Below are 21,899 nucleotides of genomic sequence, written 5' to 3'. Positions count from 1 at the left end.
CTTGTACAAAAGGTATAGAGTAATAGCAACAAAATGCACTTTGCGTATGAAAAGTAAAAGTATTCATGATGCAAAATGGCTCCTCTCATTACATTATTAGTGGATCATTATTTTGATGCATTAATATGTAAGTGGTACCTTATAGTTGCACGAAGTGGAACTATTGTATATATTGTTGGGAAGTTTCTATAACAATGCATCATACTTTAGAAGTTGATCATATGTTTTGTATGAAAAATCTTAGTCTGTAAAGTATCTACTAACTATAGTTGTTAAATAAAAGGTAGTCGAGAAAAAAGTACAATAAAAACATTTGGAATGTAGTGGAGTAGAAGTATAAAGTGGCAGAAAATAGAAATAGTCAAGTAAAGTACTTCAAAGTTGTACTTAAGTGTGGTACTTTTCCACCAGTGCTAAGAATAATGTCTTAAAACTTGAACTGAAGTTTCATAATTGCATATAAAATAAGACAAGTTTCAACTACAGTATGAAATGTTATTCATAATTATTACTCATGTCATGACAAGAGAAACTGGTCATACGTTTCTGTAAAGGTCTCACAGATTCATTTTGAAACTCCATTTCCACCTCCAGTTTCACTTTCCTCAGTTTTAGTATTTCTGTCTTGACTGGTCCATTGCTAGTCTTGGCTTTGTTATCCCAAAAAACACAAACGAGTAAAGATAAATGACTCAAAAGGGCCCGTAACAAACACGTTCACAGTTTAGGCTAAAGCTAAAAAATAAAAGGTAAGTAATGTAAAGGCTTTGATATATAATTGTATTTCTGAGGTCAGCTGAGTAGCTTGACATTGCTAAAATTAGGGCTGAAGCTGTGCCAACAGTGAGTAGAGTAAATGAATGTACAGAACATACGATCAATGTTCAAAGTGGGTTTGTGGGGAGGTGTTCGCAGGACACAAGAACTCACTGTTGAGTCCCTTAGAGGTGGGTTGTGGGTCTAACTCATTTTTGGATGGAGTAGTAGATTATTTTGAAAAAAATCTGATTCATGCAAAGTACGATTTTCTTTCAAATACATCATACTCTGAAGAAGCTCTGTAAGGACCGAAAGATTAATTTGATTCAATAAATGTGCAGGAATCTCCTTTTTTAAAACAAGATATCATGCTCCTCTCTGATGCACCTGCATAAGAAATATTGGATGTGCAAATCTTTTTTTCCCCTGATTCGACACAGTAGTAAATTAAATACATATATATTAAAATTAGAGAGACTTGTTGAAATTAGATCAGACCCTACTGTATGTAAATTAGAAAGAATAGTTTGGTTGTTAGACTGCCTAAAGGGGCTATTCATACCTTTTGTCTAATGTCAGTCATAAGATTGTATGAACCTAAGTAAATTTTTATAAATCCATAATGTATTCTTAAAAAAACAAAACAAATGCATTTAGACAAATATAACATTTTAAATTTTACCTGGAAGTTGTCTTAAAGGAAACCATCCGAGTGTGACCCAAAGTGAACTGCCTAACCCAATGTTTGGTACATTGAAAAAACCTTTTTAGGGTAAATGGCCGTGCTGTTAGTGTTAACTGTTGCGATATCACCAGCATGTTTTAGGTTTTTTCCCCGGAATAGCTAAACACAGCAGTAAGGCATCAATCAAACTATTACATCTGCTCAATCACAAAAAAGTGGTGCAACAATCAGAACCCAAGCGTACAATTTAAATAGTTTTTATTAATAATGATTTTCCATTTGCAGCACTGCTTTTTATCTTTTTCTTGAAATGCATGATGTATACAGCCTTCAGTGGACAAGAGGACATCAGTGTGTGTGTGTTACACACACAGCACACCTCACAGACCTCCACTACACACTCTGCACATGCTGAGAGTTGCCGCATGTGCAATGAGACAAGAAAATAAAATGTTAAAAAAAAAAAAAACAACTTTCCCCACACACACACACACACACACACACACACACACAGGCAGACGAGTACAAACTTGTTTCCTTCTCTAGCACTGATTGATGTTCCTGAGGACCATGATAGGGAAAAACAGACAAACAAAAAATGCAAAAAGCAGAGTGAGAAATGTTGATCAGAAGCGTGAGGGACAGCACGAGCAGAGACACAGAAATTTTATACAACACAACTCTTCAGCCAGGATTTCTGATCTACAGTATGGCCTGCCTGGTGTGTAATAATCGCCACATAATCACAACTTAACTATGATCTTAGAGGCAACTAGTCATTTTTCGCAGGGCTTTACAGTCAGAGACTCAGATTATCTTGACTGATTTCAGTATGAGCTAGGAAGACAGGGACTGACTACATTTTTAGTCCAAATAATAATGTAAAAATATGCAGAAGACCTGCTAATTTGTCTCTTAGATGAAAAAAGAAACAGGGTCAAGTGATTTTAACTGATAATATCCACAGGCCAACTGAAATATTTAAACCAGTTTTAAATCTGGTTTACAAATGGAGGAAAACATCCCACACTTTGAAATGTATCACATAAGGTTTCATTTTCACCAGCACATTTCTAACTACAGTTGTTTAAGTTGTAGTCATTAGGTTATTTTATTAGTCATCCAAAGACTGCATGATAAAATAATGCCATGGAAACTTGTGTGTCTCTGTTTGACTCTCCCTTTCCTGAGAAAAAAACCGTTGGCAAGGACACAGCGCCCCCCTCTGGTCAAAAAAGGTGTCTCAAAACCTCAACACACCCTGTCCCTAGGACCTGTCACTCCCTGCAGGCCTTCAGCTGTTTTAGGTTTTACACCTGACTTATCTGGTTTGCCAACAATATTTATTAGCTGGAAAATGGCAAATTGGCTCCTGGTCAACATCTGCAACCACTGTAATCCAGAAAAGCTTGCTCCCTAGCTGGTTCCTAGTGCCTTTTGTAAAAAAGGTACACAAAAACAACTGCCATTCGATTGTCTTATGCATGAATCCAATTTTTATACCAAAATCATAAAGCTATGACTTCAGACAAAGAAAACAAAAGCAAACACATATAGCAGTGAAACAATCAGTATCAAGTATAATTAACAGTTCCTTGAAAAATAATAATTTTAACTCATTTAAAAAATAAAAAAGTGAAAATGGAAACATCTTAGAGTGCTCTGCTGTAGGACTGCAATCAGGGCTGACAAGTGCAACCCTCAGTCACAAGCATCATAACAGCCAAACTGCGTTCCCTTAGATACGTATATCACACTTTACAACATCATCTTCATTGGTCACTCATTTGCTTTTTCAGACATTCATGAGAACATTTCACACTCATCATTAAAGAATAAATACAAGTGAGAAAGAGACTCTTTGAACTACACACAGGAAGCAGGGATGAATCTCAATTTCTGTCAAATGGCTTTGTTGGTCTTTTTCCCCAAACAGGGAAATGATAGGTGAGAGCAACTTTGACGATCACTGTCAGCAGACTGCAGCCATCAATGAACTAAGAAAAGCTGTTTAAAGGTATTGAGAGTACCTTCTCAGTCTGCAGAAAACAAAGTAGCCTAAGAATTGCTACAGTAAAACTCATGAAGAATAATAAGTCCTCTACACCACAGCCAGTCTTCAAATGACTCGTTACACAACCTCTGTTGGCAGCGGCCAGCCTGGCTGTAGGTGACTCAGGATGTGGTCAGTTGTAAAAGGTAAGACAAAAACATTACAGGGTAATGGCAGACTACACATAACACACATTAAAACTGTTCTGAGTGTATGGTTGGAGCTTTATGTCACCAGGCCTCATGAACAATCTCAAAAGTGGATAAGAAATCCCTCCATCAAACACTAAACGAATTACAATTAGGAAATATCTGAAATGTATGCAACTACTGTTTATCCCTTTGTCTGAATCAACATGAGCACAGCAAGATAAAGCAGACATGGCAGAGAGTGAGGCTCGGTACCTGACAGACACAGCGAGGTTTAAACAGAGGTGCCGGCTCGAAGGGATGGAGGGCCAAAGACAGAAAAAGAGAGAAAGAGGGAAGAGGTTAGAGATGGATTAAGGGAAAGGATTGGGGTGCTTGGCAGAAAGATGATAAAGGCTTAAAGTAAAAGGTGCTGAGCAAATGGAAACTTGGGCAAACCCAAAAAATCAAAGCTAGAAGACAAATTAAGGTTACAGTTGGGACTAAGTAAAGACCAGAACAGACTCAAAGGAAAGGAAGTGAGGAGGATAGAGTCCTCAAAAATGCTATGACAGCAGCCTTGCAAAATTTGGACTTTTGCCCATTGAGACATCAATGCAAACTCTTCCTGCACCGGGCAGGATGAAGGTGCCAGTCAATGGACTGATCCTTAGCAGATGATTTTCAGAATAAAATATGAGCTCCCAACATTTCGGCCAGCTTTGCCAGGCTACTATGACAGGGAACTTGGAGACAGACAAACAAAATTACAGTAGACAGAAGCTGAATGAAAAAAGTGAAGGTAAAAGTCCAACATAGGGAACCATATGAGACACTATGTGTGGGCCAGGGCCTGTGAATCTGGGAGGTGAACTCACAGTAAGGCACAGTGCTCTGTTTGTGGTTGATGATGCTCATTCATGCTGCTACAACCTCTGATGACAGCTACTGCAAACAACAGACAAAACATCGATGACAAAGCACATTTTCTCTTCTTCTACTGTAATAATTCTAACGCACCCCCTCCGTAATAATGTACCTACCCCCGTCTTTGAATCTTTGGATCTTTCGGCGCTCTTAAATCTGGCAGAACATCCCTCTTTAGCACCAGAATATTGTTGAAAAAACAAGTCGTCGCTGATTGGGCGATTTGGTGCTTCTTTCTCTGCTGTCAAGTCCTGTTCATATGTTTAAGAAGAATATACACACATCCCTACGATAGGCAAAGTCTACTTTTTAGGGCAAAACCTGCACAATACAGCCACACAAACATACTGCATGTCAGCTCAGTATGTGAACAAGTCCTGTTTATGGAAATAGCCCCATGTATTTAGCCCAGGGTTGAATCAGTCAGATCATTTTACTTTGTGTTCCAGCAGCTGATATAAAATGCATACTGCAGCTTCCTTTTTGAGGACTCCAAGAGTTACTGAATGGATTTGGACACATAAAGCAAAAAACAACCTGATTCATTTGCACTATAACAAAAGAGAACGCTTCTACAACAACATAAATTACTAAAACTTACATATTTTCTTAAATATGTAAATAAACACTGCAAATTAAATATATTTGGTGTGATGCAGACATATTTAAATACAAAGCTTTGTTTTAAATCAGCTCTCATGTGGTGCGGCTGATTATTGCACTGCAAACGCTGGAGCCCTATTGCACTTTAGTAGATCTTTCAGCTTCAACCACTGGTCTAATATAACTTCTGTAACTGTGGGTTACATGTGAAAGGCTTTCCAAAATCCCTCACATCCTTACGGTGTTCCCTTTTAAAAAACAAAAAACAAACAAACAACCTTGGCGTCCTTGCCTCATTTTCATCTCAAGCTCTGTAGAGCAAAGATGGAAATGAAGACAAGGAGACCAGAGAATACTTTTATAAAGTTAACCTCAGATAGAGAAAAGCTGTAGTTGTCACACAGGTTTGTCACTGCTGGCTAATTGTGCAGGTGAAGTGGACAGTAGAGGCTCCAGTCTTTCGCAAAACAACAAACCGAGAGACAGTTTAGGTCCTTGTAGGTCCCTCCGTTGTCCCACACACTTTTTGTACTGAATCCATGTTCCTCCTCAGCATCCATTAAGTCTGTGGTTATCTGTAGTTTCAAGTTTTTGCATTCTGGATGCCAGGCAGCCTGTACTCCGCATCCCTCCCAGTTGTGTCCCCCAGCAACACATCTGATTTGATGGAACAGGATTAACAGGCGTGCATTGTTTGAGGCCTGTGTGGGCAGGGATTGTGTGGCTATGAAGGGTGGTTTCAAGTTACCAAATAGACCTGGTTACTAGGTTTGTGCCTCTCTCTGTGTTTGCTGAGGTAGCGAGAGGAGTTGCCGGGAGATTTCAGGAGGGATGGATGGAATGGTGCTGTGTGTGTGTGTGTGTGTGTGTGTGTGTTTGTGCGTGCGGCGTGCATACGTTTGTTTTTAGGGATTTTAAAGAGCAAAGTGGCTTTGGGAATACAATGTGTACGTGTATGTATGTGTAAATGTGTTGGCATTTGAGTGTGGCGCATGGAGTGTGTATGGCTATTACTTTCTATGTATTTGTGTATATGGGAACAAGGTCCAGCATATCCTGGTCACACAATATTGTCTTCTTTTCTAAATCCTTTATGTGTGTGTATGTGTGTGTGTGTGTGTGTGTCTGTCTATGTGTACATGTAGTGGTCAGTCTGGTCATCACAATTTGTGTTTCCCTGACAGTATGGAGCGATAAAGCTCCTCATCCAGCTGCATATAGCGCCCTCTGCTGGAATCCAGGAAGTACAGTCTGTCTGACACCACTCTGGGGTCAAAGCCGTCCCGACGCAACTCCGTCTTCTGAAACTTAAATGTTCCTAATAAAGAGACAGAGAGATTATGTAGGTATTTCATTTAGCCAATTAAGCTGCCATTTAGCTCTTTTAGAATGACTGTGCTTCACTTTCTTAACTGTCTTATTGAAAACACCAAAACACAGCACTATTCAATCAAACGTTATCAAATGTTTAAGTTCTAATTCAGAGTTTTTTTCAAATTGCACAAAAATATAACTATCTTCTGAAAATCTCAGTTTTTGGCAGTGAAAAGAGCATTTTACCTGTCTTGTTGACCTCCAGAAGGAAGCGGAGGAAAACAGGTCTCGCGTACGGAGGGAGAGCCTTCTCCATGTCCTTCACAAACTTCTCCAGGTCAGTGGAGTGAGATGGATCAGCGATGGCTGCCATTCCAGCCTTTCCTTCTGCTCCTGTGCACACAGAAATGGGCATGTCAAGAGGATTATTTCTGTGGACCACTGAGGTTTAATGTCAGACAGATGCTTATGTTTGTGCAACAAGGCCATGAATGCTATGCAGAACCCCCCTTATGTCTTAGTATCTTACTTGTACACTTCCCCTTCATATACTGCTAGTATTGAAAGAGACACTTCATATAGTAATCTATACATCACTGTTTGTATTAATATATTGTTTTGTCTTGACGGGCTCCCAAGCAACACTAATGTCCTCTTGGAATATCTGTTAGTTTGTGAGTAAATAACACTGTGGCAGAAAATGTCTTTCATATGTTGTCTGCTGTGGTCTGTGACTATCTTTTGTTATTTGTCACATGTGCATGTCAAACTAGTCACCCCCTTGGGGATTAATGAAGTTATCTAATCTAATCACAGCGACTGGAAAGTGCCGTCTGTGATTTGTCTTTGGTGTCACTCAGTCTGCAGAGCCTCAGCTACAGCTCAGCTTTATTTGTATGGACATTTCAAAATGGCATAATTCATTTCATGTGATAATAAGTCAAGAGTAAACCAAGACACTGCAGTTATAATAACTATTATTAGTATGGCAGGATCTGGTCCAGGTTCTTGTCATCTTACGTCTAGACTACTGCAACTCACTCCTGGCTGGTCTGCCTGCGTGTGCCATCTGACCTCTGCAGCTGATGCAGAACACATCTGGTGTTCAACCTACCCAGGTTCTCTCACACTACACTGCTCCTCTGCACCCTGCTCTGGCTACTGGTGGCTGCTCTGTCGCTTATTGCTTCTAAATGTAGCACTTGAAGCAGTTCAGCATATTTGATGAAGTTGATGTACTTGCAAGATTCTTGTCATTTTTGGATTGATCCACATTGTTGAATGCACTTATTGTAAGTCGCTCTGGATAAAAGCGTCAGCTAAATAAATGTAATGTAATATTAAACACAGTACGGTTCTTGTCAAATATCTATTCAGTATTCCATTGATCTCTCTATGCACGCTGCAGTAACCTATTCTAACGACACGCACAGGAACAGGTATTAAAGCATGTATATTGAAAGATTTTACCTGGTACTTCCACTCCATAGACAACTACATCTTTCATGTCTAGCAGCCTGCTGAGAGTTCCCTCCACCTCGGTCGTTGAGACGTTCTCTCCTTTCCAGCGGAAAGTGTCTCCTGTGCGGTCCTTGAAGTACATGTGGCCGCATTCATCCATGATCAACACATCACCTGGTGAGCGAGAGTAGGGGCGAAAGATCATATTCATTTAGTCAGTCAGCATGGAATACAGTGAATAACTCAATGTGTGTATTTGAGAGTGACTCTAACCAGAGAGATAGGCACTGTCTCCCTTCTTGAAGACATTTTGAGCAATCTTCTTGCTGGTTGCTGATTGGTTGACATAACCATCAAACCTCCGAAGAGGGTCATTCTGAATGATCCTACCAACTAGCTGGCCAGGCTCACCTAGAGAGCAAGAGAGAGCGAGAGAGAGAGAGAGAGAGCAGAAGAATTTATGAATGTATAACTGGCATTTATGTTAAATCAAATTACCATTTTCACACACAAAGTGGATTGTTTGAGCTCCATCAGGGGTTTCAGAAAGGACTAAGTGTGTCTGTGCATGTCTGTATGTCTACAGTACATTTACATTATAAACACAATGCTACACAATAAATTTGAGGGGGTTTGTTGAAGCCTTGTTGTGGCCACTTACTTAGCCAGTAACTTTTGATTTTAAACTTTCCAGCAAAATAACTGCAGTATGCCTAAAGTTGTGCTTTCAGATAGATGTACAAGATGTATGTACGTGGAGGATGAATCTTCAGTCTTTATATTCTTCTTAACATATAGAGCTATATCCTTTCATTTAATATTCTTTATTTATAAAGGATCAATCAACATTTCTGTTCATGTGCCAGTCTTAGCTAGTCGGCTAAATTATTATTACCAGTAAGTTGAAAGACCAATGTGTACAAGAAGAAATAGCTAGAATAACTACAAGCTGCCAAAAGTACACACTGCATTTCCAGCTTTATTTCAATGATAATCAAGCATATGATGTGGATGGGAATATATGAGCAGCTGTATATGCTCCTGAGGTTTGTTTGTGCTTAACACCAGCACTCTGTATGTACATTTAAGCTTACCAAGTGTAAAGTTGATGTTTAATATGTGTACACAGTAAACCTACCAGGTTTACAGGGAATACAGACGCCATCAGGACCCCTAATGAGCTCCATGGTCTCTTCATCAACCCTCACTAGTCTGATGGGGTAGATGAAGGGTAGAATCTGACTGTTGAAGCCACACGCCCCAACCTAGAGCACAGACAAAAAATATAAACAAAAATATGTACTGTATGAAAAAACTGTATGAACAACTACAAAGCTTTCAGTGTGGAAAATCGAAGGCAGACCAGTTACAACCAGCCAAAAGGCTGCAGTACTGTGTGTTGTGTTACATTGATGAGAGCTACCAAAACTGAGAGAACAACACATTTTTAGAATAACAGAGTGCTTAAAATGAAGAGGATTTTAGAGCAGTGCAGAAAAGAGAAGCCTTTGAACATAATGTGAAACTCCGTCAGGTGAAAGGATGTGTGGACAAGAGGGTGGTGGTAATCTTAATTATTTCAGAAGAGGTTTTTTCACTACAATAATGCCAATTTAAACTCTTGGGCTGACAAAGAAAATCTAGGCAAAAAGAGCATCATCACCACTTCACAGCAGGACACATTCTTACCTTGTTACCGAAGTTGCCCAGGCTGCAGTTGCACTCTGTGGCTCCGTAGAACTCTGCAATCTGTGGGATATTGAAGCGGTTCATGAACTCCTCCCATATGGACTGGCGCAGGCCGTTGCCCATTGCCATGCGCACCCGATGCTGTCGCTCCGTGTCCCGAACTGGCTGGTTCAGCAGGTATCGGCAGATCTCACCAATGTACTGCACAATCTGGAGGAGAATGGAGCAAGATGGTAGTGAGAAAAAATAGTTTGGTGATGAGACAGAACAGAGATACGAATAGACTAATTAATGATTTAATACCAAGCTTACAATAACAAAAAAGGGATTCAAAGAGATAAACTGGGGAATAACATTAAATCCTGAGATTATTTTTGTAGAAAGTGACAGGGAAGATATCTTTTCAGCAACACTGAGATTGCAGTGTTCTACTCTGCCCACTAAATCTGTGGCAGTGATTTATAATCTACATTATGCTTACAGTGCAGTTGTATTTGATACAGTCGTCCCAGAAACGCGAGGCAGAGAACTTCTTTCTGATGACTACAGTCATGCCATGTATTATACACTGGCCCACTCCCACAATGTTACCTGTAGACAAAGAAATAAGAGTTGTCAGGGTCATAGAACGCTAGCCTAAACATGGAAATATACAAAAGACATATAATTTAAAGCAACAATAGCAACTTCTTCTTTCTTTAAAATAGCACACATTATACCTGATCTTGTTTGTCTGTGACATTATATACACATTCTTATTCCCTTCATTTATCTGAACTTGGCTTTTCAGAGATGTTGAGGAGTTTGTGCATCACTTTCTGTTAGCAGAAGAAGTCAATAACACTGAACTAAATGTGTGCCAGAAAAGACGCATTCAAAAACACAGGTGAACATTAGCACCACTTTTTTTGTTGGCTTTATCCACTACCTTAGGCTGGATGCTGTTTCAAGCTAGAAAGTTCATAAAGATGAACATTATAAGGAACTTAACTGACTGAAGGGAACACGAGAAGATGGACTTCCTGACATGAGGAAAAGTTGCATACTGTAACTTTAAATCTCGACTTTAATCACACACAGTTATAGTTTTACCTGCAGAGTGGTAGAGTGGAAGGCAATCATACAACACATCATCTGATGTCATCCTAAAGCCATAATATACCAAGGCTGCCATGCGGTAGTACCTGAAAACCAGGGTGGGATGAGGCAGGGCAAGAGAAGAAAGTAAAAGGAGTCAAAACAAAACCAACATGTCTTATGTATTTCTCTTCTAACAGTATTTATACTACACATGAAAGCTACACAGATCAACAAAGCGAGCAGCTGCATTTCCTGTGTGTCTGTTAGCTGCACGGCTCCTTCCTACCTGCTGTGCACAACAATAGCAGCTTTAGGCATCCCAGTGGTTCCCGACGTGTAGATATAGAACAGGCGATCTGAAACAGACAGCAGAGTGAGAATGAGATGACATAAACAACTAAATGTGCTCGTTTTAGCATGCTTGAGTGCATAAAAAGGCGCACTTTCAATTTACTCTTTTTGAAAAAACAACACTTCTGATTAAGCAGAATCCCTTTTTAAAGATTGTGAAAATTAGACCATTAAGTCCCTTTTTGCTCAGGGATACAGTGCGATGTGTAGTTAGACAGCGAGGTCATGTTCAGACCAAAAGTCCTACATCCAGATATATTTGAACTGGCTCTAGATCCAGTTGAGAGGTCCCTGACATCACAACGGACCATTTGTGTTTGGATTTGTCTTTCCTGCTCACAATAACTAATATTATCTTTAATAAACTCGAACCACTGCTAAACAGAAGAAATACACTTTCTGTTATACAGCTAGAGAAATGGATCATGGTGGTTATGTGCTACCTCAATGTACAAACTTCAGATCCTTCACTGGCATAAACAAATCAGCTGACCTACAAATCTTGTTCTCCAGATGTAAGGAAACAAGTTTGTTTGGTACAGAACCCAACAAATGTCACATCATGATTTTAATAGTTTTCAGTGAAAATTACAATTGTGATGCAAAAATTATCATTCCCACTAATCGTGAATCATATTGATATCGTAATAGCTGTGAAAATTATTGCAATATGATTTTTTTTACCATATCGTGCAGCCATAGAATATACAAAAACATATTACAACATGCAGCTTCTTCTTTCTTTAAAATCGCACATATTATACCTGACCTTGTTGGTCAGTGACATTGTATGCACATGCTTATTCCCTTCATCTCTAATTACCTCTGCATGTGTGATTGATCCTGATGCATTTTGGTTGCCATCTGTCCAGATAATCAGACACATTTTTTATGAACATGACATGTGTACATGGTTTTTATTGCAGCAACAGCCTGTGTGGCTGTCAGTGATTACATGTAGTGTTTAAAGAGCAAAAGTGAGTGAGCAGGTAGGACCCGATTCATTGTTCTGAATAAGAGCTAACTGATTAGCTCTGTGGATAGAATGAAAAATATGAAAAGCCAAATAATGCAGACAATAACAACGAAAACAGTCAACTATTCTACCTACCTAGTTTTTTGTTACCTGAAAGGGGCTCTAATGATGGAGGGTGTTGTAAGCTGTACAGATTGTAAAGCCCTTAGAGGTAAATTTGTGATTTTGGGCTATATAAATAAATTTTACATGACTTTATTATAAATACTGTGGATTAAATTTGTTGTCCCTTTGATCTGCCTTAGAAACAAGCAACTCATAAAATCTCTGGTGATGAGTCATCAGTAATTCCCAATAACTATAACAATAAAAAGAGTGGAGAATTCTGGTTAATAATGATTTCTCTCATTTAGTTTATCAGCAGCATATGATTAACAATGTTTTTACTTCATTACTTCATACTTGCATAGCCAGCTCAAGGTTAACAAGAGCTTCCTCTAGAGGGGACTGTTATGTTAAATTTCGGTCTACAACAGTTAGGCAAAACTGCTTCTCAGTTAAGGCAGCTGGAATGTGGAATTATTTACAACTGAGTATCAGAAAGTGCAGTACTTTTAAACATTTTAAATTTAGTTTGAAAACATGGTTGAAGGACAATCAGGTATGTAGTTATTGAGCTAAGAGACACTGAATGTGGCCAGCACTGGTAATAATAATAATAATAATAATAATAATAATAATACAACTTTATTTATAGAGCACTTATCAAAACAAAGTACAAAGTGCTTCACAACAAGAGAAATAAAATACCACAGTGAATGATGAAATATAAAAGAAATAAAATACATAAAATACACAAAAGCAATAAAATAAACAGCCAGCTCAGGTAAAATCAGGATATGCTTTCAGATAAAAATGTGTTTTGAGACGAGACTTAAAAGAAGACACTGACTCAGACAACCTAATTTCTTTGGACAAGTTGATCCAGAGTCTCAGGGCCCTGATGGCAAAAGCTCTGTCCCCCTTAGTTTTCATCCTGGACTCAGGAACAGACAGGAGACCCCTGCCCGAAGAGCTCAAACTACGTGAAAGTTCATAAGGGATTACAAGGTCTAAAAAATTGTCTGGAGCCAGGCCATGAAGAGCCTTAAAAGTAATCAACAAGATCTTAAAATAAACAGGGAGCCAATGTAAAGAGGCTAAAACAGGTGTGATGTGGTCGTACTTCTTGGTCCTGGTTAAGAGCCAGGTGTTTGGTACTGAGTTTTTGGTTGGTAATTTCTTGTATTGATGAACTGTCTGTTTTACTGGTGTTGGGACTGCTGATGTTGTGCTCCCTAGTGGGATTTAGTATTGTTCTTCTGTTGTTTGTTTTGGGGTGGCTGTTATTTTTTGTTTTGTTTCTTAGTTTTTCATATGATGTTTTTTTTTGTGTCTGTTTTTTGTGTGTGTAAGGTTTTGATTTACTACAACTGATCTTTTATCTCTGGGAATACAGATGGAAATTAGCTTTTAGCTATATCTGGTACAATACATGCATTGTGCATTGTCCCTTCTAAATAAAACTATAAATAAATAACAAAATATATATAGAATTAATTAAAGTGTCTTTGTTTTTGTTCTTCTTTAAACTATTAACATTGTTGGGAAACTCTGATCCGGATTGGTTATGAGAGTTATGATCGGCATGTTGTTCTCACCGGTGAAGCAGCGTTGTGGCTGGCTTGGCAGATGAGACGGGGCACCATCCAGCAGTGGCTCTAGGCACTCGGTTCCCTTTGGGACTCGTTGGGGGTCCCAGTCTCCACAGCAAAACATCTGCACTGCCTTCCCCATTGAACTGTGGATCTCACACACCGCTATGAGTGAGAGAAACACATTACAGTAAATTAGATATATTTCACTATCTCATCTTGCAGGAGGACGTCATGTGGTACAAGATTTATGCACCACAAAACTGGAGTAATTTGCATTATTACTGACAGAGAGAAGAAGGAAAGATGGTGCAATAGCAGACAAAGAAAAAAGGAGGTACAGGGCAGGTTAACAGGGGAGAGAGTAGGTTAAAATAACTTTGGGTGTTTGGGTGGAAGCTGGGGGAGTGGGAGAGAGAGAGCAGAGAGGAAGAGAGGAAGTGCAGTGTGACGAAAGTATCAATAAATGTGACTGTGGGTGAAGCAGACAGAAGAAAGGAAAAACACATTTAAACAGCTCTCATATTTTCTCCTAAAAAAAAAAGACAAAGTATGTTCATTTAAAAGCCTTGCGTCATGCTTGCTCAGTGGTAATGCTACTGGCTCGACTTAGCCTGCTCAGTAGCAAAGAGGCTGCGTTTCCAATTACTTAAACGTCTAAAAGCACATGACAAGTTCAGGATCCAATACACAGACTGTTCCATCAGTCCCAGGATGAACAGCTCAAAACTCATTCACTCTTTATAGCTGTTGAGATCAGGGCTTTTTAGATTGGGCAGGGACCCAAAAGAGAGATTGAAATAGATCCCTAATTTATGTTTGACCATTCTACTGAGCCACTGCAATTTAATATCATTGGTGCCTCCCACGTCTAAGCAATATAAGGCATGCTTAATAATACACTGCAGGTTAGTAGATTAGACATACTGTGATCATGTAATAGTTTGATTTAAATTGAACAGTTAATTCAATCTTATTGCCAAGCAAAAATCACAAATCATTGCACATTGAACAGTTGCTCGGCAACTAATTTGTCAATCTATTAGTCAATCTAACAGATGTAAGGTCAAGACCAGTATTAAGTATGAGGAAAACATAGACATATTTAATTATTGTATATGCTGTAATTATTATCCATTAAAACAAGAGATTTAATAATAATAATGCTAATTCATAAAAACAATATGTGACTCAGCAGGGCTGGTTTTACATCAGATACATTGTTGTGTTTTAGTTTTTTTCCTGTATACACCTCGTATCTGTTTTAGTTGATCATTTAACAGTCAGTTCTCTTCTCTGACCAACTCAGACCTTGTAAAATGCAGATTGATGATAGAGATATTTCTCCACTTCCCTCTTCATCACTTTTTCCCTTCTTTCCGTCCATCAGCCATTTAAAGCTTCATTGACTGATATCGGAGAGACGCCTCCTGAAAAACCCATCTATCTTTTATGACCTCTGTTGCTTTTCTCCCTGCACCACTTACCTCTCTCATCACAGCGGAAGCATCACAGCACTCATCAAGTTGATGCTGTACAGATTGTAAAGCCCTCTGAGACAAACTTCTGATTTTTGGCTATAAACTTGACTATGTTACTACTATAACAAACAAAATCTACCACATATCCTTCAGATGCTTCTCTAATCTCTACCCACCCCCCTCCTCCATCCTCCCTGCTCTTACCATCAGTCAGCTCTGAGCCAAACACCACAGCCTTGGCATTGGAGATGGTGACACAGTGGACCAAGGCCTCTAGTCTCAAATTGAAGTTGATTAGCGCGGCCTCTACTCCAATTTTGGCCATGCCCAGCCAGAGGCCCACATACTGGGACCTGTTCTCCATGAAAAGGGCCACAACATCGCCCTCCTGAGGAGAAAAACAGAAAAAGAGGGGCTTGTCAAAATGATGGCCATCAGCTGATTGACTATAGTTTATTTTTATCGAACATAAGTCTCTATAAAGGGGTCATATCATCCCTCTTCCTGGATGGAAACAACATCTGAGAGAGTTTTAACAATTAAGAGTAATCAGTTCTGCTTGATCATTGTTTGGAAAGTAAAGCTATTAAGTAAGCAGACCATCTTTTTTTGGATGGACACACACACTATTTTGGGAGGTTTCTGCCTTTATTTGATAGGAACAGCTGAAGAGAGACAGGAAATGTGGGAGAGAGAGGGGATGACATGCAGCAAAGGGCCGCGGGCTGTACTCGAACCCAAGCCGCCCCGGTAAGGACTCAGCTTTGTGCATGGTGTGAGCGCACTATCAGGTGAGCTACCTGGACACACACTATTAATAACTTTACCACCATTCCACAGAAAGTGAATTAATTATCAAATCAAATTTAATTCTTTGCAGTAGTGTGTACGTTTTTAAAGTTAAGCAGTTATTTATTATTATATATATATTTATTATTAAGCAGATAATTTTTCAAAAAGCTTGTAGACCAAGATATGTTAAATTTGCCACAGAAGTCTTTTTTCCTAATTCTTTATGGAATATTTTGTTTTGTAGACCAGACCTACCTTGAAACCCCGTTCCAGCAGGAGGTTAGCCACTCTGTTGGAGTACTCATCCAACTGTCGGAAGGTCCACCTCTCCCCAGTCCCCTCAAAGATCAGTGCTGTTTTGTCCCCGTGGCGGCGCAATGTTTCAGCAAAGATCTTTGGAATAGTGTTCTTCTCTCTGAGGTGGCGTCTGACATTCATCTTCACCCGCAATAACACACCTGCCGCACTGAAGGAGCAAGAGAAAATATTATTAAAGAGAGGGAAACACAGCCAGTTAAAATAACTTTTCCTGGAATAATTCCTATAGACCATTTACCCTTTGATGTAAAAGCTGAAAAGTAAGTCTCTGATCTTGATTTTTACACTGTAGTGAATTGTATGGAAACCAGTCACTTCCTCTGCACAGTAGATGCATGAATGACGATAAATCAAACAAAAAACTTGGGATTTCCTTTGGATAATGGTCAGCGGTAATATGAAGTGTGCATATTTTGTAGGACTAAAATATGCAAAACCACTAGTATTATCATTCATAGTAATTTGATATTCAAAGCAAAATAATGTAACGACACTCGGCATAAAACATTATGAGACAGATGGCTGGGTGAGGCCAAGGGGCAAAGTCTGCCTAGATGGAAGGATATCACTCAATAATTTACATTTATGGTGCAAAGGTACAGATAGTGGGCAATCTCCTGAGCACTGTATAATTACTGAAGCATCATAAAAATCTGTTGAGCCAAGTTACTTCATGGCTACATTGTGGTGGTGATGATGATATTTATATCTTTACATGGCGGATTAGTTTCATGTTGGTCCAGATAACCATGGTCAGATATAGTGATTTTTGATCCTTGAGGCTTCAGACATTGTCAGTACATAGACGAATAACGACAACATTATCAGAACTGTACTTATAGTTAGGGGTATTTGCATCTGAGCAGGTGCACCAAACTAGGTAGCTGAAGCATAGGTAGTAATAGGTCTAAAGAAAAAGAAAACTCAGTTGTGGCATGCTCTTATTATATAATAATTCAGCAAAATGTCTTTAAAATATAGCCTTCGAAAACTGTGATCTTTATCTCTCTGACCAATGAGAAAGCAGAGGCCATCTTTTGTATACAATGGGTCACAGAAATGTGGTAATCACTACAGGTTAGGTCACTTTGGCTTATTGCTAATGGAGAGGTCACAAAATCCCATCTTTTACAATTTCCTGTTCTACCAGCACTGCAGCTATTGAGGAAAAAAGGAAGTTAAACACGAACAAATTACCATGGTAACCCCCAACTGTAAATATTGGCTTGAGGTAAGACCATTAAAACACCTGCCCCTCCCCCATTGTCTCTATGGTCCTTTGTCTAAAGTATGTCAGGCTACCTGCCATGCCACAAAGTTGTGGAACATGCACGACAGGAATACGCAGCCAGTTGCAAACACTGGCTGTAAAACCTGTTGAGGAAGAGCCTCAGGTCTTTCAAGGACGACAGGCTACATTTGTGCAGGGCCAAACATGTGAGAACACTTTACTTGCACGGTTATTTATTCTGATTGTAGTTTGTGTGAAACTTGAGCGGATGCTTGCTTTTAATAATTAACTTAGACAACATTACTGTGTATCACTATGAGTCAGTATCATTGTTTTGTCATGTATCATTCCATCAGGAGGTAATAAATGATCATTCTCATTTATAGCCCTGCCCTATCTACACTAATGTCTTTGCCAGTGGTCTGAGCAAAGACCTGCAACATTTTTGGTTGTGACTTTTCAATGATATATGGCATAATTTTCTTGTTCACTACTTGTGAAAAACTACAGTGTGTTTAAATGTCAAATTTGTATTACTTTATGTCTAAGGCCTTGTTTTGGCTGACTTCAACTATTTCCAGGAACTTTGATTGTTGAGATGCCTGTAAGTGTTTGGACAGTGACACATTTTCTATTGTTCTGGCTGTGTATCCAGCACACTGGATTTCATAGGGGGACTTTTAGCTGCATTGAATGAACCATAAATTAATCATAAACTTTTTTGTATAAAAATGTATATGTATGTAAATTTATAACAGTGCAGTGAGACCATTCTAATATTGTTCGCCCAATCTGGATGTTAACACATTCAAATTAGAGCTGAAAGTCAGCATGTCACCCTCATAGTCATTGTTTCCCTTCAGGTCCAGTGTTCTGGAGTGTAGAACCAAAACAACAGTACATTTGTCAATGTCAAAATGCTTACAGACTGCACTATATTTCTGGCTGTAGCTCCCTTTGACAACAGGCAGTAAGACAAGACCTGACTGGTTGAAAAATAGCAAATGAAAGAATGAACAACATTGAAATTCCATGCCTTTTCTAACCTTCATTAACACTGAAACCATGCATACACATTACACAACATCCCCATTCTTACTGTAAGTCTCTGCCAATTGTTTTGGCAAAAATCTGCAGGAAGCTCCATCCTCCGCTTCCCAGGTAGAAGATCAGGATGGCCGGGAGAACCTGGTACCAAGGCAAGCCCACCAGCAGCCTCAACACAAACAGCAGGGCTGTGCAACACGCTAGACGCATCATCCTGGAAGAATGCACACGCATATAGATACGGATGATGGCTGCAGACTTGGGCAACTAATAATAAACATTTCAGACCAAACATCAGTACAGTGGGAGAAAGGTTACATTTGGTTTAAGTAAGCCAAAAAACAAAAACCTGATCTTGAAGGGATCAAGAGGGTATTCAAGCCAACTACTGAAGAATGTTATCTACTAATGACTATGATTTTGTTTACCCATCCGGTGCCCATTTTAATCCACTGACTCAGCTCTGGTAGACTGCGAGCTTGTAATAAATGAGGAAGAGGTTACCCATATGCAACCAGTCATAAGTAAGTAAGTTGTCATATTGTATGGAATCTGCATGTAAAACCAAATACACAAACACTTTGTTAATATACTACACATGTGAGTGCAATACATTTTTTCACATGGGGAGAACTGGTAAACTGGAGAAAATCCTTGAGTTTTCTCTTGCAGCTGAATAAAACCCAAGGCTACAGAGACCTTGGGGAAACCCTGACTCAAAGAAAATCGAGCAGCATGCCTTGACATTGGTGCTCAGTGCCACCAGATAGCTAGGAAGATGATCCTAAAGCAGTAAAGGATAGGTTTACATGACTGCTTATTATCTATGCATTAGCATACGTAAAAAAATTAATTAATTAATTTAAAAAAAAAAACACTGCAGGACTGTTGTTTCTGTTTATCAGTATGGCAGAACTGGGCATTTTTTGGAAGATATCTCTTTTATGGCAGCACAGCCCAGTAACGCAGTAACGCGTTAAGAAAGCAGCAGCCACTTCACAGTAAGAAAAAAATTATAGCTTGCTCATTCGCTGCTGCTGCTACACCCGGAAATTTAAAAGGCGCGTAGCATCATATTGCGGTAGTGGAAAGGGAAATGATGGAGAGGTTCAACCCACTGTTGGTTAGACTACGCCTCGCTGACCGTGCCATGTGCGCTTTCACACAAGGCCTTCAATCGTAGCCCGGTTGGACCATATTTAATGGGCTAATCTGATGTAAGTTATCATGGTAACAGGCGCGCCTGGGAAGCAGGATGCGCAGCGTATTACGCGCATCGGCTTAGCAAGGAAGCGATGGACGTTGTGACAGCAGCAGCAGCAGCCTCTTTCAGGATGAAGGGGCATGCTGAATATGCAGTCCACGCTCACATAAATTACCTTTCATGGACTGAGAGCTGCCTGATAATAAAGTGTCGAGCCACCTCTCGAGTCCCGTCGATCGCTCACAAGGTTGACAGAGGACAATGGAGTAATTACCGGGCTCCTTTCCCTTTCTCCTTGCCAATAATAACCGAATCCATCCGTGAAGTTGAGCATCGCGGGGGCGCACAGTCAGTTTGGGCTGTGGCTGGGATGAGCAGTTTTTTTTGCTTACATACCTTGCACCCCGTTCACACCGTCACAGCATGTAGGTGCGCAGAAATCCTAGACGTGAAACTCGTTGTGTGCGATTCCGCCTTGATCGGCTTATAGGCTAGCCTGGTCGCCCCCTCCGCTCCTTGCCGCCGCTCGCTTGGCTTGACAGAGACTGACACACACGCACCGGGATCCCCTCCTGTTGTTAATACCACAACGAGCTGCTGCTCCTCTCCTCCGGTGGGTCGGGCGTTAAATTCGCCTGGCTTTGCTCTTTGACTCTGACCCCGCGATCATCATCCGTTCATTTTAACAATCACTGATATCAATTCTGGGTTCATTGTAGCCGATAAACTCGCTAGCAAGCGCAATTCAAATGACCTTATAATTTTCTAAGCTGCGCCCGCCCACCGCCGTCAGCGTCCCATCAGTGTATCAGGAATAAGCTCTGACGGACGGGTGCCTGGGCCAATCGAGGAAGGCGATTTTCTACACATCCCATCCGGCAGGGGCGGGGTTTGCGGCACTGGTGAAGAGGAAATGCAGTGCGGCCCTGCCTGCTCGCCAATAGTAAGCGAAGCCAGCACTACGCACAGCAGTTTCCACCCGGTAGTGACAAAAAGGCCCTGGTTCTGAACCGTGTGGCGTAAAATGAGCCCTGCCTCTGCCTTTGGAGTCCGCCTCACCACGTCCATTCATTACTCAGCCACAAGATTTGCTTTAAATACGCATCTGGCAGCTGAAGGGACCCGTGGAGGAGGGAGCAATGAGGAAGGACAGGGTGTCAAACAATAGCCCGGACATTACTATCAAGTGCCACTGTGTTCCAAAATGTACAAAAAAAACAAAAAACAATTAGCCGTCAACCTGCAGGTTGTCACTGCAACCAAACACAGCTGACAGCTACATCAGCTGATTGCTTGAATTGAAAAGCTCTAGCATATCTGTTCAACTGAAAACCTGCAGTTGTCTTTGCACTCAAGGTTGGCAACCAATAAATATGAAAATACAAGTGGCTTACATACACTTAACTATGTGGACTGCAGGGCCAGACAGCACTGAAAGATGATTATTCGTATGCCAAGTAATATGTCAAACCTACTTTTTTTTGTCTTGCTGATTACTGCAACTCTAACATTAGCCCCCAATGACACAAGGAGGCTGACACTTTACACAGTGATCATCACAGCAATGTGTCATGTCATGAAGCACATTGCATAATTAGGGAAGATTACAAAAGATATACTATAACAAACTGCTGTAGGTCGCTGCTGCAGGTTAAAAGAGGTTACCTCCCCCGTGGTCTAGACAGCTCAAATTAATGGAGACACACTTATTTGTTAACACAAAATACATCGCATCTGCAGCAATACCAAAGACTAATCAGATAAAGGTAAAAGTTTTACATTGCAACCATGTGAGCGCCTTGATCAGCATTTATAATCTGGTGTCATCTGGTACAATAACACAGAGTATATATACACCACACTGACCCCGGTATGTGAGATTGTAAATGAATGATAGGTGATGCAAGGATCAATATAAGAAAATAGGAAGAGCTTTGACCTGCAAATGAGGGATAAAAGTTCATACACACATTTTTTTGCAATTTTACGTGAGGGAACAGACGCCCATCGACACACACACTCACACACAGTCAAACAACATCATTAGGGCTGTGAAGTTCGTCTGCTGCTATCGGTTTGAGAAGACACATTATCAGTGGTTCTCAG

The 21,899-nt window shown here is 40.1% G+C and overlaps 1 protein-coding gene across 3 annotated transcripts; it reads right to left on the bottom strand.

The window, feature by feature from the left end:
- Positions 1-1,685: 1,685 nt before the first annotated feature.
- On the bottom strand, positions 1,686-20,641 carry slc27a4 (solute carrier family 27 member 4). 3 transcript variants are annotated; one of them, XR_006375408.1, is made up of 15 exons: positions 20,190-20,641; positions 18,642-18,803; positions 16,249-16,459; positions 15,406-15,589; positions 13,727-13,885; positions 10,986-11,055; positions 10,712-10,803; positions 10,101-10,210; positions 9,620-9,829; positions 9,069-9,195; positions 8,204-8,341; positions 7,940-8,104; positions 6,716-6,862; positions 4,669-6,473; positions 1,686-4,573 (listed from the first exon to the last, which is right to left on the bottom strand). XR_006375408.1 is itself a non-coding variant. In XM_044173192.1 (14 exons), exons 2-14 carry the CDS (start codon positions 18,800-18,802, stop codon positions 6,316-6,318), a joined length of 1,932 nt encoding a protein of 643 aa, XP_044029127.1. In that variant the 5' UTR covers position 18,803; positions 20,190-20,641; the 3' UTR covers positions 1,686-6,315. The 3 variants fall into 3 exon arrangements, 2 of the variants coding, with proteins under 2 accessions (XP_044029127.1, XP_044029128.1); XM_044173192.1 differs by having other exon boundaries at positions 1,686-6,473; XM_044173193.1 differs by lacking the exon at positions 20,190-20,641 and adding an exon at positions 19,969-20,174 and having other exon boundaries at positions 1,686-6,473.
- Between the last annotated feature and the right edge of the window lie 1,258 nt (positions 20,642-21,899).

This window comes from Siniperca chuatsi, linkage group LG18 (genome assembly GCF_020085105.1).
Source record: "Siniperca chuatsi isolate FFG_IHB_CAS linkage group LG18, ASM2008510v1, whole genome shotgun sequence".
Taxonomy (NCBI): Eukaryota; Metazoa; Chordata; class Actinopteri; order Centrarchiformes; family Sinipercidae; genus Siniperca; species Siniperca chuatsi.
This window is presented reverse-complemented; position numbering and strand designations above follow the sequence as displayed.

Coding starts and splice junctions, on each gene's coding strand:
- slc27a4 (XM_044173192.1), bottom strand. CDS start 18,802: ATGATGCGTCTAGCGTGTTGCACAGCCCTGCTGTTTGTGTTGAGGCTG. Junction 8,105..8,203: donor AGACAGTGCCTATCTCTCTG/GTTAGAGTCACT, acceptor CTCGCTCACCAG/GTGATGTGTTGATCATGGAT. Junction 6,863..7,939: donor CTATGGAGTGGAAGTACCAG/GTAAAATCTTTC, acceptor CTGTGTGCACAG/GAGCAGAAGGAAAGGCTGGA.